Raw genomic sequence first — 15,140 nt, forward strand, 5'->3', positions numbered from 1 at the left:
AAGTCACTTTCTTCTATCAAATCAGTTTATTTCAACAGCTTTCTTTTCTCTAAACTAACTAGTTTTATTTTCTAACTACTCGTTGACTAGCTATAGGATTTAATCACAACTCTTCCTACCAAACAAGAAAAATAAAGTGGGTCCCCATATACCTTTCTTCTTTGTTTTCCTCTTTTTGAGTTTTTCACTTTTCTTTTGTAAAATAAATCTTGTTTTTCCATAAGTTTTCTTAAAAAAAACATGTATTTAATCAGTATATTCATTATTCAGTCTATCTTTTGAGATATATCAAGTTATATCTCTGATGGTGGTATAATCGTGATGTATACGATGACGTTAACAATGTGATCGATTAAAGCTTCAACCATGGCGTTTACGTTTTTTCGATTTTCTCGCATCGCCGTACTCTGTTCTTGCTTCAAAACTGCAGGCGGCCCTCAACCAAGCTCGATCTCCTGGCTGTCGTGTTCATCTTCCTCGTGGTGTCACACGACGATTGAACCCACTCTGTCCCGTTTTCACTTTGCCTCAATCATTTTTGTTGTGTCTCAGCTCCTCTTTTCTCGTCGTGTTGTGACCTTCGTTCATCTTTATTGCAACCTCCAACTGGTACAAAAAGCTTAAGAGCAACAATGGCTAACTTTGGTATTTTTGCACGTCCAACCCTTCAACTTTTGTCCTATCTCAGTTTTGATCCTAATATTATTTAAACATGCAAATTGCTTCTTAATTTCACCTCCAAAATTCTAAATATATATTTTCCCCTGTGATATGCAAATAAATACACAAAAGTAATTTATTCACCTAAAATGTAATTTAAACCACTATTTGACAATATGACCGTTCTAATATTCACACCACTAAATGTATGTTAAAACCTAGTTGGTGTACAAATGAACAGTGTACATGAAGCTTTTTGTAAAATAGTGTACATGTGGACAATGAATATATGTGTACACATTGATGATTTTGATATACAACTTTTTGTAGATTTTCCATCTAAAAAATCAAGCTTCTACGACTTTTGGAATTCACGCTAATGTTAACATAATGTAGATAGTGTTAACACAATATAGACATTGTTTGCACGATGTACATTTGGATTCTTTTCGTTTTCCCATGTACACATGTACACTGAACAATATACTTGTGTACATTAACAAGATGTACATAACAACAAAAATGCAACACGGAGTTTGTTTACTTTATCCAAATAAATCAAAATTTAACACGAACATGATGTACATCTCCAACTCTATCCGAAAGAATCAAAGTTTACATAATTAAAACAATTTAGACTGTTTTGAATTCTCATGTGGCATAAATTTTGTGTAAATACATTCACCATTTGAACATACAATATTGAAACTTGTAAATCTATGTTACAAATTTTCAAATGTCTAATTGAATGTTGCATCATGGTAAAATGTACATGTCCATATTGGTAAAAAAATGTACATGTAGATATGTTTATTGTTGAACTGCTTGTAATATTTCAAAATGTACATGTCGATATTGGTAAACAAGTGTACATGTGGATATTAAATTTTGGTGTACATGTCGATATTGGTAAACATGATATATCATATATGTACACATGAATAGTTTTTGTATGTACACATCGATGTACATATATGAAACACATACTAGTATACACTGGTGTACATGTGAGTCGTTGTACAAGTGGACAACGATATGTGTATGTACATTTGAATGCTATTTAAATTTGCAAATGTTATAACTTACAAATGTATGTTATATATCTTTATGGATTGCATCAGAAAAACCACTTGGGCCTGCTCCTCCAGGAAACCATCATCATCGTGGAACCAGAAACAAGGGATGTCTCGTTTCATATACATATGAATCATTGTACATGTGGATAGTGTATTTGTATGTACATATCATGTACATATAAATCATTTATTTTTTCATGTTTTTTTAAGGAGGGACATTTTTGTAATTTTAACTTCATCTTCTCCAAAATCAATTAGGGTTTTCTGCAATTTTCTTTTATAGCCGTCAGCCATTATTCTCATCTTAATCGTCCGTTTTTTAATTTTTCTTGCTTATTATACCTTTAAACATGTATAAATTTCATATAAGACATGATTTCAAGCTCTAACTGATTTTGTTTCTACAACAAAAGGTAAATTTTGCTTCTTCTTTTTATTACTGTCACAGAACGAGGCGGATTAGTTGCGGAGCACGGCGTGAAGGAGGAAGCTCTCCGACAGCTTTCGGCGAAGCCGTTTTCATCACCGATGTTTTCATTATATGGTTACACCATTGTTTACGTGGTTACAAAAAAATAAGGATGAAGATGAAATATTGAGTGGGTCCACTTAGTTATAACTAAACTACACTTTAGTTAGAAAAGAAGAGAATAAGTTAGAAGAAAGTGTCTAAGGAGCAATAACTGCTATAGAGTGTAATAGAAAACTTAAAACTGCCCTATAGTGAAAATAGCTCTATATTATATCATATATACAACTTTCAATAAAATGGCGTTTGTTTGATTCCTTAAATTAGGAAGCCGATTAATTTGCAAAAGAAAAAACAAAGTGACCATAAAAAACGTCACAGTTTCCTCCACTTCATTCATTATAAAGCCTCACTTCCTCTTCCCATTCCCTATGGTAAGTAGCTCAAAGTTCTGGAGCGTGGTTTCACGAGAAGTCCTTGATGGCCCAGCTCGGGCGAAAGAAGAAGATGATGATGGTCTAGCGGTCGGGTCAGGAACAAGCTGAGTCCGTTGAGCGGTTGAGGAACGGCCATTGTTTGGGACAATTCTGCTCGAGCGGTTCTCTGTAAAGTCAGCTGAAGAAGTGGCTCTAACGCTCGAGACAATGGCTTTCCTTGACGAACCTGCGTGTCTTGTTGAAGAGATTGGTCTTTCAACTCTCTCGTGGTTTGGCTGGTTTCAATCAAATGCATTTTTTTGTTAGAAAGGATTTAAAAAGCATATAAGAAGATTTTGCTGCTTTTAGATGACTCACTGGTGCAGTATCCTTTGATGATGCTAATACATTCTCTGAGGTTCTTGGTCTAGATCGATCAGCTTGAACCGCGCCACTTCCTGAGTCGTTTCTTCTAGCATATGCCCCTAAAGCACCCGAGAATCTATCACGGCCGTCTTGTCCAGCTGTAAACGGAAACAAAATTAGACACGTTTGATTTCTAAGTCTGGATTTCTTCAAAAAACACCAAACTACGAGAAGAGAATGTGCAGAAGGAAACAATGTATTCAAAAAATCAAGAATGGAATTGAATCAAGCATATGATCAATAACTATAGATCTGGAAATAGAGAAAAATTGTTCTACACTATGAAGTTGGACAGGCAATAATTATAATCACTAGGGGCATAGTGAAAGGCCCCGATCCGGTTTCCCTTACCGCCGGTTCGTCCTCAGTTCGCTTGCCCCGACCCAGACTGGTTCTTTTCGAATTATTCCCTTTACTTACGATTTTTAACCAGCTTTTCTCTAACAGGTTCAGTTCAGTACACAAGGTTCGCTAAGTCTAATCCAGTAACTTAGCAGTCTACTAGTAATCGCAGCATAATAAACATGTACCTTACTGCTTCAGTGCTTTGTTGTCTGATAATCCATCCATACGCTCCTTCATTGCTGTCTTCATGCTTCCCGGCCTTAATTATCTAACCAATAGCTTGAGCTTAACCGAATCCCCTTGTTCTTTTGTCACTCAGCCAACCATCCTCATGTAACCCAAGTAAACAAGGAGAGACGGCTTGGTCTCCAACCAGCCATCCAGAACAGACAGTACGCTAGCCATCCTTAGCACCCCAGAACCAGTCCCTGATCACACACGGATCAGTCAGTACATACTCGGCTCCACAGCCATCCTCTTGCATCCCAGCACACGTACAGATCTAGACTCTTCTCGATCCAACCAACACTCAGTCTGCAACAGGACGTAGACGCCTTGCTACCAGCCGTTCCACCAAGACACGAATATTACCATCGTTGGAACAGATTTACGACTCGATCCGAGTCTTAACCGCCAGAATCGCATCCCAGCACCATACATCCGATAACCGCCTCAGATAACCCTTGCTGTCTGATCCGCATCATCAATACAAACGCCTCCCATCAGAAACCATCAAGCCATCTACAGAACCAGCCAAGCCAGCCTCCTCTGAACTCGCCATCCATTAAGGAAGATCTGCATCATCAGGCCCGCAGTATGAAGGACGACTCGAAATCACCAAAACTCACGCAGAACACAGATTCGGTATGTTCCCTTCCCGTTTTGTACCTGATCAGATACAGTACGCTGATCTATTATCAGTACCCACGCTCCATCCCTTCGATCCAGTCGGTATCCCAGTTGCGATCCGATCGTGTTTGGATCAGTCGGAGTCGCAGTGCATCAGACAGACCCGCGGCCAGTAACTGAGACCCCGATCCGCTTTCCGGCCAACTCTCTCTATCTTTCCGACCAGAATCAACCTGTCTCGGTATTTCTCTCTCTCTCTCGTCCGTCCTGAACCGTGTAGAGCAGAGATGTCCTTCCTGTTCCGCGGGATTTTAATTTAAAGGGAGTTTGGGTGGTTACTTCTCGGCCTTAACCGTCCATAACCGTCCCATAACTGCTTCCGCGCCCCAAACCCATCAGTAACCGCCCTCGGACAGTTTCTTATCAGTCAGTAACCGTCCTTGACGGTTTTCCAGTAACTCCTAGCAGTTCCAACTGCTCTATAAACGCCTTAACAGTTCCTTAACTCAACTCTCCGTAAATCGTCCCAGTCAGTTAAGCAGTCCAATAACCACCAGGAACCGTCTTGTAACTGTTCCGGTAACTACTTTGTAACTGCTCCAGTAACAGTCAGTTAACTGTTCCTGGAACCACTACTTAACCATTCCCGCCATTTTCCTTGGCTAATCAGTTCATGTTCAGCTCACTATCCGTTCCCGTCAGAACGTAGACCAGTCAGTCCACACATTGACTAACTGATCTCAGATAACAAGTCCAGCTGCCTTGTCTGAATCCGTCCAGATTAGTCTGACAAGCTCAACTGCTATGTTCGGACAGACAGTATCGTCATAACCTGACCAGTACTATCCAGATGTAATGTCCAACATGTCTATCCCGTCTGATCAGTCCGACCTTGGACTGATCCAGTTCAGACTGCGGGATTGGGATGCTACACATATCCCGCCGGGTACGTTATTGATGCATTTTGTAATCTTATGTATGAGATTTTTTCTTAACTTTTGTTTTTCCGTGTTGTATATATTCTATATTATAATAGATCGGTTAGGTTGATATGAGAATAACCGGTGATTTCTTATGTGTTAATATTTCATATCTTATGTGTGGACGTCTAAAAGAGTTTCTGATTTATCTTCATGAATTCGACATCTAGCAACATTTTCCCCATGAATATGTCGGACAGAGACCCACATATCCGCTGAGATTCAACATCTGATACACTGACTAATTTTCATCCTCATTAGCTATCCAGTAAATCCGCAAGCTGTGCAAGTATAAGAAAATAATATCTACCACAATTTAGAAATCCCAAACAATAGTGAAACATTTTATTAGACATAGAGCAAGAGAACATAACCCTATGAATATGGTCAAGGCGAGATCTTTTAACAGAAATAAAAAATGAATCGCCATGAGCTCATCTCAGGTCTATGCGAACCCTCTTAATCCGTCCAAGAAGCTGTATTTCTTTTTCATTGGTTGTTCTTGTAGTTGTCGGCTGTGTAAACGATTTTGTTCACCTCCTACTTGAAACTACCAATGTGTTTTAATTCGGATTCGAAGTCTGGAAAATTAGTGAATCGCTCCATGGCGTATAGGTCTTAGTGGACAACTTCGGAAAGTAGAACAAACAACAAAGAAAAGTTATATTAATCAAGTTTTCAGTAAGACTATGAAATTCTATCAATTTAAAGAGTTTCAATGATACGCGACACTGAGGTGAGAGTTAAGCGACGAAGTGGGAGAACCCTAGGCCCTAGCTTAGAGACGGTGAGAAAGAATAGACGATTAGGAGGTTTCTTTGAGTCTATCTGACGCCAGCCTTATCTTTTAAGGCTTATGTAGAAACTTGGTCCGATAGGCCGCGAGTTAATTAATATGACCCAACAACCGTTAATTCATTAAACAGCCCTGCTCGAAAACTCATCGCCGAGGGCCGTAAAATCGCTGGAAAAACGTAACTCGGGCACCAACCGTGACGATTTAGACTGATTCGGTCTGAAAATCAGGATTCTTAAAAAAAGTTTAATTTTTACTCGTTTCATCCTATAATCGAGTAGTTTATATAAAGATTCATGATGTTTTCATGAAAATGGCAAAAACGAAGAAATTGATCTATAACTCGTGAAATATTATGAGCCGTCGGAGTCAATATTGCAGAAAACCTAAAAGTCTAAAGAGAAAGACGACTTGTAGAAATCATAATTGCCTTTAATTAAACTTAATCATAAAAACATGCAAAACACCCATGGTTTCTATTCGAACCCTGGTTGTTAGTCTTTTTAAAGATGTGTAAACCGTTGCACTCACTTATTTATTGTAAGTTTTTACGAATAGATAATATATTAAAACAAAAGGATAAAGATGAGTCCCACCAAAATAAATGAAATGCTGAAGTGGACACCCTTAGGAAAGAGCAAAAACTCAATCATTATAATATATATTTGTTATCTCACTAATAAGCTCCTAGACAGCGGCCACAAAGCAGTCAATTAACGCCAACTCTTTAGCGTTGCAAATAACAAAATAGGGAAAACGTGTGATGAGCCAAAGAAGCAAAAACGAAAAATAACCAGGAAACGAATAATAAGTAAATATACAATAAAAAAATACAAAATACAGTAAACATCTATCTGAAAATATATAATAAAATAAATAATAAGTAAATATATAATATAAGAAAAAAAATTACATTAAACATCTATCGTAATATTACAATTTGATATAAAAGAAAAACAATTAGATAAGCAAATATACAATAAAAAAAATAAATATACAATATAAAAAATTAAAAAACTACATTAAACATCTATCTGAAAAATGTATAGTCTTACATTTTTATTATTTCCAAATATTTTTATAAGTAAATATACAATATAAAAAACAAGCATACAATATAAGAAATAGAAATATTACACTAAACATCTATCATAATATTATCATTTGATATAAAAGCAAAAAAATTAGAATAAGTAAATGTACAATATAAGAAAAAATAAATAATAGGTAAAATACAATTAAGAAATGAAAAAAACTAAATTAAAAATATCTCTAAAAACAAGTATAGTAAAATAAATAATAAATAAATATACAATATAAGAAGTAGAAGTATTATATTAAACATCTATCGTAATATTAAAATAAGTAAATATACAATATAAAGAAAAATAGACAATAAGTAAATATACAATATGAGAATTGGAAAAAGTAAATTAAATATCTATCTGAAAAATGTGTAGTAAATTAGATAATAATTAAAGGGCTTTTTGCAAATATGACTCAAAACTTATGTCAAACACAAAACTAACTCATGTTTTTTTTGGAACTTTGACTTGCCTCTTTCACCCCCAAAGTTCAGATTATTCACGAAAATGCCATCATTTTTTTTTTTTTTTTTTTTTGAAAATGCTTATTTTACTCTATCACCCTCATCTTCCTCAAGTATTCAGAATATTGCAATTGCTATCAATATACCAACCACCATGAACAACCAATTTGAAGCTCTTAATGCACATAAAAATCGATTTACACTCTTTCTTTCTCAATTCTTATGAACCAAAAACAACATCTCTTTACTTTCTCTCCATATTCATCTAAAAAAAACCCAAGATTTTGATTCTAAAATTTTTATGGTTCATAGAGCCATTGAAGCTTACGATTCTTGGTGGGTCACTTTTGTTTGAGATTCTGGGTGCTTGGAGAAGACTTTTGTGTGCTAAACAAGTTATCTCACTGGTTGAAACTATGAAATTAGTTTTTTCCCGGATCTGTTCGTCCAGACGACTTCCGGGTAAGTCGTCTGGCTGTAGACGACTTACATGGAAGTCTTTTGGTCAATGCAGAGGTTAATTTTGCAATTGATTTTTAGATGTGTTTTTCTAGACGACTTACATGGAAGTCGTCCATCTTTGTTTGTTAAAAAAAATATCGAGACGACTTCCATGTAAGTCGTCTAAGGTAAACGGCTTAGTTTTGCATTTGACCGGATTGTGTCAGAAATTTGACTTTTCCTGGACTACTTACATGTAAGTCGTCCAGTAGAAAATAAAAAAAATCAATATTTTGTTATACCTAGACGACTTCCGTGTAAGTCGTCTCAGGTTAGTTTTGCAATTGAAAAATAAATAAAAAATTATTTTTGTCTAGACGACTTACACGGAAGTCGTCCATCAGACGATTTCCACGAAAGTTGTCTATGATTTTATTCCGAGATTCTGGTCAAACCTTGCTTATCTTGGACGACTTCCATGTAAGTCGTCAGACGGACGACTTCCGTGTAAGTCGTCTAGAAAAAAATAATTTTTTTTGTTTTATTTTTCAATTGCAAAACTAACCTGAGACGACTTCCATGTAAGTCGTCTACGTATAACAAAATATTGATTTTTTAATTTTCTACTGGACGACTTACATGTAATGTAAGTCGTCCAGGAAATGTTTAAATTTCTGACACAATCTGGTCAAATACAAAACTAACATGTTTTCCCTAGACGACTTACATGGAAGTTGTCTCGAAATTTTTTTTTAACAAACAAAGATGGACGACTTCCATGTAAGTCGTCTAGGTTAAAAATCAATTGCAAAACTAACCTAAATGGACGACTTCCTAGAAGTCTACCAGACGACCTCCGTGGAAGTCTTCTGCGTCAATGTTTAATAAACTTTCATTTTTTCTAAAACTATAAAGAATTTTTAATTTTTTTTTTGTTAATTCATGTATATTAGTCAATATTTGGGCTACTGAATGAAATTTATAACTTAATTGGTGATATTTATAAGGTTACCAACATTCATGCTTAGTAAAGTTTCTAGCTAATTGAGAAGACTTCCGTGGAAGTCTTCTGCGTTAGTGTTTGTAAATTTGTTAAGTAATTTTAAGATATGTTTATTTAATTTTCAAAAGTGTTAAGTAACTTCAAGAATATCAAGTAACATGGTTTAATGTGTCTTCTCAGATCATAAGATATATTTTTTTACTTATGTATCTAATGAAAGTGTTCTAGCTTTGAACTTATGTAATGTTTTATCTTTTGTGAATTTAACTAAGTTTTCTTGAGAATTCTTCTCCCTTAGTTGTAATAAATTTGATTAATTTTTTATGTTATTGTGTTTTGCTATTGAAGTTGTATAAATAACTTCAATTATGTCAAGTAATTTTGGCAAAATAATGTCGTGGAAAATGAACATATTTTTCAAACTTTTTTATTAATATCTCTTCAAATTTACAAAAAAAGTCATAACTAAAGGAGTACACATGCAAATCACAAAACAGACCACAAACAAAACTATTATAGATCATTCCTCTACAAAGACAAGCTTAGACTCCACTTGATATGGTGATATGGAAGAAGACCCCGTTAGAAGACTTCCTGGAAGTCGTTTGGAAGACTTCTTTGAAGTCGTCTGGAAGACTTCTTTGAAGTCGTCTGGAAAACTTCCTGGAAGTCTTCTAGCGCATTATATTTTAGAAGACTTCCGGGAAGACTTCCCATAGGTCTTCCAAAGTCTGATCCAGATCTGAAAAATATGTATATCAAATCCAGATCTGTAAAACCTACATATCATATCAAAAACATTCAAATGGCTTAAAAACATAGAAAATGAGTGGACAATTAGATAGACATACTTTTATAGAACACACAAAGTACATATCCAAGTGGAAGATGAGAACCATCTGATTAAAACCTGCAACAAAAAGATAGATTAGTGAGAAAGACATGAGACAAAAATAAAAAAATCATATAAAGTTTAGTGTTTTCAAGTCAAAGAGATTAGAGTGGGTTTGAAGAGTTTTAGTTTGGGAAAAAAGTATGAATTTTATGCAACATGAAGTTACCAAATGAAGAAAAATCAACATAAGAACTTACCAAAACGCTCAGATCTATTATGAAAGGGAGACATGGGAGAAGATTCTGTCAGAAAACTTTCGGGAAGTCGTCTGGAAGACTTTCTGGAAGTCGTCTGGAAGACTTCCTGGAAGTCGTCTGGAAGACTTCCTGGAAGTCGTCTGGAAGTCTTCCTGGAAGTCGTCTGGAAGTCTTCCTGGAAGTCGCCTGGAAGTCTTCTAGCCAAGAAGTCTTCCAGATCTGAAAAACCTGCATATCTAATTCCAGATCTGAAAAACCTGCATCTCCAAAAACGTTCAAATGGCTTAAGAACATAGAAAATGAGTGGAATATTAGATAGATCTACCTTTATAGAATACACAAAAATACATATCTAAAATTAATAAATCTACCTTTAAATGAGTGGAAGATGAGAACCATGTGATGAAAAACCTGCAAAACAAGATAAACTAGTGAGAAAGACACGAGACAAAAACAATAAATTGATATAAAGTTTGGTGTTTATAAGTTCAAAGAGATTAAAGAGAGGTTGGAGAGTTTCAAAATGAGGAACATACCATTTTTGTTGCAGCCATTTGAGAGGAGGAGAGAGAATGTGTAAAATATTTTTATATATGGAGACAAAAATTTCAATAAGGTTAAATATTTTCGATCAGAAGACTTGCTAGACGACTTACTTGTAAGTCGCCCAGAAGACTTCAATATTTTTAGCGGGAAACTAAAATATTTTTAGCGTTAGCGGGAGTTATAAGACTTCCCAGACGACTTAAATGTTAGTCGTCTAGACCCTAAACATAATCCCTAAACTAAATTAACTAACTAAACACTTCATAAAATCAAATTAAACTTAAAAAGTGTTTACTATACACAGAAATAATCACATGTAGAAAAAAATTTAATTTTTCAAAAAAACATTTAAGCTTTCCAAAATCTAACTCTAAGAATACATATAATACTACAACATATGTTGTCAAACCCTAGACCAATGAATATCATGATTCACTACTTTCACTCATCTATGTTGAAAACAATTCAATTTTATTATATCTTAATTTATATCACTTAAAACTGTTTATAATTACATGATTTTAATTTTTCGCTTATCAAAATATATTTTACAAATATTATAAATTATTTTTAAGATCAACTATACCAGACGACTTCCGTGAACGTCTTCCAGAAGACTTAACAGAATCTCAGATTTTTTACAAATATTATAAATTATTTTTAAGATCAACTATACCAGACAACTTCCGTGAACGTCGTCCAGAAGACTTAACAGAATCTCAGAAGACTCATAAGACTTAGCGGATATATATTCGTAAAAATGAGTTCTGTTTTTTTGTTGGGTCACAAGGGGTTGGCTGTAATTTCACAAGGCTTTTGGGTTACTTTTGCATTTGATTCAAGTTTGGGTATACTTTTGCAATCAAAATCAAGTTTTGAGTAAAATTTGGTAAATCCCACATAATTAAATATAGAGTATAAGAAATAAAAATATTAGATCATAATATTAGGGTAAAAATAAATAATAATTAAATATACATGATAAGAGTTATAAAAACTACATTAACCATCTGAAAAACGTACGGTAAAATAAATAATAAGTAAATATACAATATAAGAAATATAAATATTACATTAAACATTATAAGTAATATTACCATTTGATATAAAAGCAAAAAAAATATAATAAGTAAATATACAATATAAGAAAAATATATAATAAGTAAGTAAACAATATAAGAAATATAAATATTACATTAAACATTATAAGTAATATTACCATTTGATTTAAAATAAAAAATATATATAATAAGTAAATATAAAATATAAGAAATGGAAAAACAAAATTAAACATTTATCTGAAAAATGTATTATTTTTACATTTTTATTGTTTACAAATATTTTTATAAGTAAATATATATACAATATAGGAAGAAATAAATAATAAGTAAATATACAATATAAGAAATAGAAATGTTACATATTATAATAAGTAAATATATAATATAAGAAAAAATAAATAATAAGTAAATATAGTATATAATAAATAAAATATTATATTAAATATATATTGTAATATTATCATTGATATAAAAGCAAGAAATTTGGAATAAGTAAATATACAAAATAAGAAAAGATAAACGTAAGTAAATATACAATATAAAAAATGAAAAAACTAAATTAAACATATATCTAAAAATATATAGTTAAATAGAAAAATGTATAGTTAAATAAATAATAAGCAAATATAATATATTAAAAATAGAAATATTACGTTAAACTTCTATCGTAATATTACCATTTGATATAAAAGCAAAACAAAAATTAAAATAAATAAATATACAATACATAGAAATTTTCTAGGCGAGTCATTTTTAAGTTTTTGTCACAAAATAGCTCTCAGTGATAAAAAATGACCAAAACAAGTTTTGTTAAAGAGAAAAAATACGTTTATACCCTAGTGTTAACTAATCTATACTTAGGGTTTAGAGTTAAGAGGTGAGGTTTTGAGGATAGAGTTTGAAATTTTAAAAATTAAAAATTAAAAATTAAAATTTTCAAAATAAAAAGGCTATTTTGGTCATTTTCTTTATTGAAATATATTTTTGTGACAAAAACATAAAAAATGTTAAAAAATGGAAAACAATATCAAACATCTATATGAAAAATGTATAGTTTTCTGTTTTTTTTATAAGGAAATATGTATTCACACAAACATACACTTCAGAATTTTGTTGTTGTTCATAATACAAATTCTAAAAGAATAACTATATAGTTAACATTTGAAAATTGATAAAGCCCCGCGCGTAGCACCGGTTAATTCCTAGTCTTTATCTTTATATATATAAAAAAATGTTTTTTTTCTCTCTTTGTGCTGCCACCTATGATTTCAGGTCAGAAAGTTGTTTATTGATGTTGCGACATGTGTCCTTCTTGCCAAAACGCATCACTTCGTTAAACTATTTGTTACGTGGGTTTTTTTATTTGACTTGGGCCTTTCTTTTGTTTGATTATGCCAGCCAATCGAGTTGTTTTTCAATTGGAAACGCGGCGTTGAACGTCTTTACATATTAGGGTTTATTTTTGCTTCGTCTCCGTCTCAGCCATTCGAGAATGCGACAGAACCAGAGTTCTGAGAGATGTTTCTGCTTCTTATTATCAATATCTACTAGTTCAAGTCCAAGTCCTGATGCTCCGTTTCTGGGAGGCAGGAACATACGATGCAGTGGCGAACTCATGGGAGTGGATATTCTTCTACTGGATTCTCAGGTTACTTTTAAATCTCTGCTTCAGTTCATATTTTTTTAAGTATCCGATTCTAAATGTTACAATCCCGTCGTGTTGAATCCTTATTACCAACTTTTCCTGTTTAGATCTTTGTCTAACATAGATTTTTTTTTCTTGATTAAGTCTCTGTCCTCCTCCCTTAATAGGTTTCATGAAATTTGGAATACTGGATATATGAGATGATTAAACAGGAACGAAGATAGAGGTTTGGAAAAAATTCTAGCTCGATCTATAGTTGTTTACACATCGATTTGATTTATAATTTTATGCATCTTTTTGGTTGTTGGTGTTTGCTTGATTTATTAGTTTTTTTTCTATTAGGATGCATATAAAGATCGAGAGTTAGTGGAAGCACACACTGAGATTTAAGCGTTTAAGTTACCTGAGAGATAGGGAGAAAAAAGCTCTTGAAGAGGTTTGCTGTTGTTGATGTATGTAAAACATTTTATTTTTGTCCTTCTCATGGTCAAACTAATAATAGCCTTATTATGCAGGCTGCTGAAGGGGTTCCAAAGATCAAGGATGGATACAGTTGATGCTTGACGTCGCTACTTCTTCAATGGAGTCACAAATGAGTGTGATCTTTGCTCAACTATTCAGTAACTCCTTTTTTCATCGGTATGTTAAAGTCAAATGTTAATATTAGTATTAGACCAGAGTGTTACTAAACTTTACTGACCTCAACATCGATGTCTACTTCAGGAGAAACCAGGAACTCATCAAAGAGCTCAATACTACCCCACCATGATCGAAAGATCTCTACTTCCAAGCTAAGTACTCATAGCCATTTTGACTCAAATCAAATCTTGCTTCTTGAAACAGTATTGGTCTAACTGGAGATATCTTCAGTACAATGCTATCCGGTTTCTCATGACAATATTGGCGTCATGTTTGGTTTAATTTTCTAGAAACTGGAACGAAAATGTAAGCTTGCTTCCATATGTTTCATTTTATTAAACTATCATCTTATTAAACCGTGAATGATTCATCCCAAAACCACAGAAGAGAGAAGGAGCAGGACCTGAATAACTTCTTTGGAGTCATCAGTCATGTATACTGAAACACTTTTCCTCGGTGCCACTAACGCTGCAACCCGCTATTGCTCAAAGGTGTAATGTATCTGCCATGAAAAAGTTGCTGGAATGTCGTACGGTATCATCACATCTCAAGTAGGAAACAGACATTCGATAGTGCAGATGCTGGTGTCGGAGACATGAGCCTTATAATGTTGCCGACGAATGGGTTCTCGAACATGACTTCTTACGAGTTGTAGCTGCTGTCCACATAGGATGGATACTACTCTTTGACTTTGTCTTTGCTTATTGTAACAAGTTCCTGAAATTTCAAAAGAAGGTGAAGGAGAAGAACCTTTGTAGCATAGTGTTTTGAAGGTGCTGGATTCATGTAATCTTCCTGTTATTATATGTACTGTTTCTATTTAATTAGTAACAACAACAATAATAACAGTTTACGTTAACAATATTACACTTTTGATATGATTTTTTTCCAAACTACTTAAACATAGTATGTACTAATGTTATTTATATGCAAAGTTATACCGTTTTTTTTCAGAATAATTTATGCTTTCTCAGACAACATGAGCACGTCACTAATTTAGGTTTAACATATTTATTAATCTATCTTATTTTTATACCAAATCTTTTAAAAAACGTTAAATAATTCATAAATAATTTTTCTAATTGATTCGTTAATTTACTGACATCAATATATTACCAAATATCATTTTTTCTAAATTTATGTAATA

At 33.3% G+C, this 15,140-nt stretch overlaps 1 protein-coding gene and 1 long non-coding RNA gene across 2 annotated transcripts; one reads left to right on the plus strand and one right to left on the minus strand.

Annotated features, from left to right (window-relative positions):
• Nucleotides 1-2,614: 2,614 nt before the first annotated feature.
• On the minus strand, nucleotides 2,615-4,173 carry LOC125590548 (casein kinase 1-like protein 8). The gene is made up of 3 exons (XM_048764145.1): nucleotides 4,107-4,173; nucleotides 3,000-3,145; nucleotides 2,615-2,917 (listed from the first exon to the last, which is right to left on the minus strand). Exons 1-3 carry the CDS (start codon nucleotides 4,171-4,173, stop codon nucleotides 2,615-2,617), a joined length of 516 nt encoding a protein of 171 aa, XP_048620102.1.
• Nucleotides 4,174-12,840: 8,667 nt separating this feature from the next.
• Nucleotides 12,841-14,889, plus strand: LOC106414332. The gene is made up of 4 exons (XR_007326074.1): nucleotides 12,841-13,357; nucleotides 13,870-13,993; nucleotides 14,078-14,299; nucleotides 14,378-14,889. It is a non-coding gene; the product is annotated as an uncharacterized LOC106414332 (long non-coding RNA).
• Nucleotides 14,890-15,140: the final 251 nt, after the last annotated feature.

This window comes from Brassica napus, chromosome C7 (genome assembly GCF_020379485.1).
Source record: "Brassica napus cultivar Da-Ae chromosome C7, Da-Ae, whole genome shotgun sequence".
NCBI classification, from domain to species: domain Eukaryota; kingdom Viridiplantae; phylum Streptophyta; class Magnoliopsida; order Brassicales; family Brassicaceae; genus Brassica; species Brassica napus.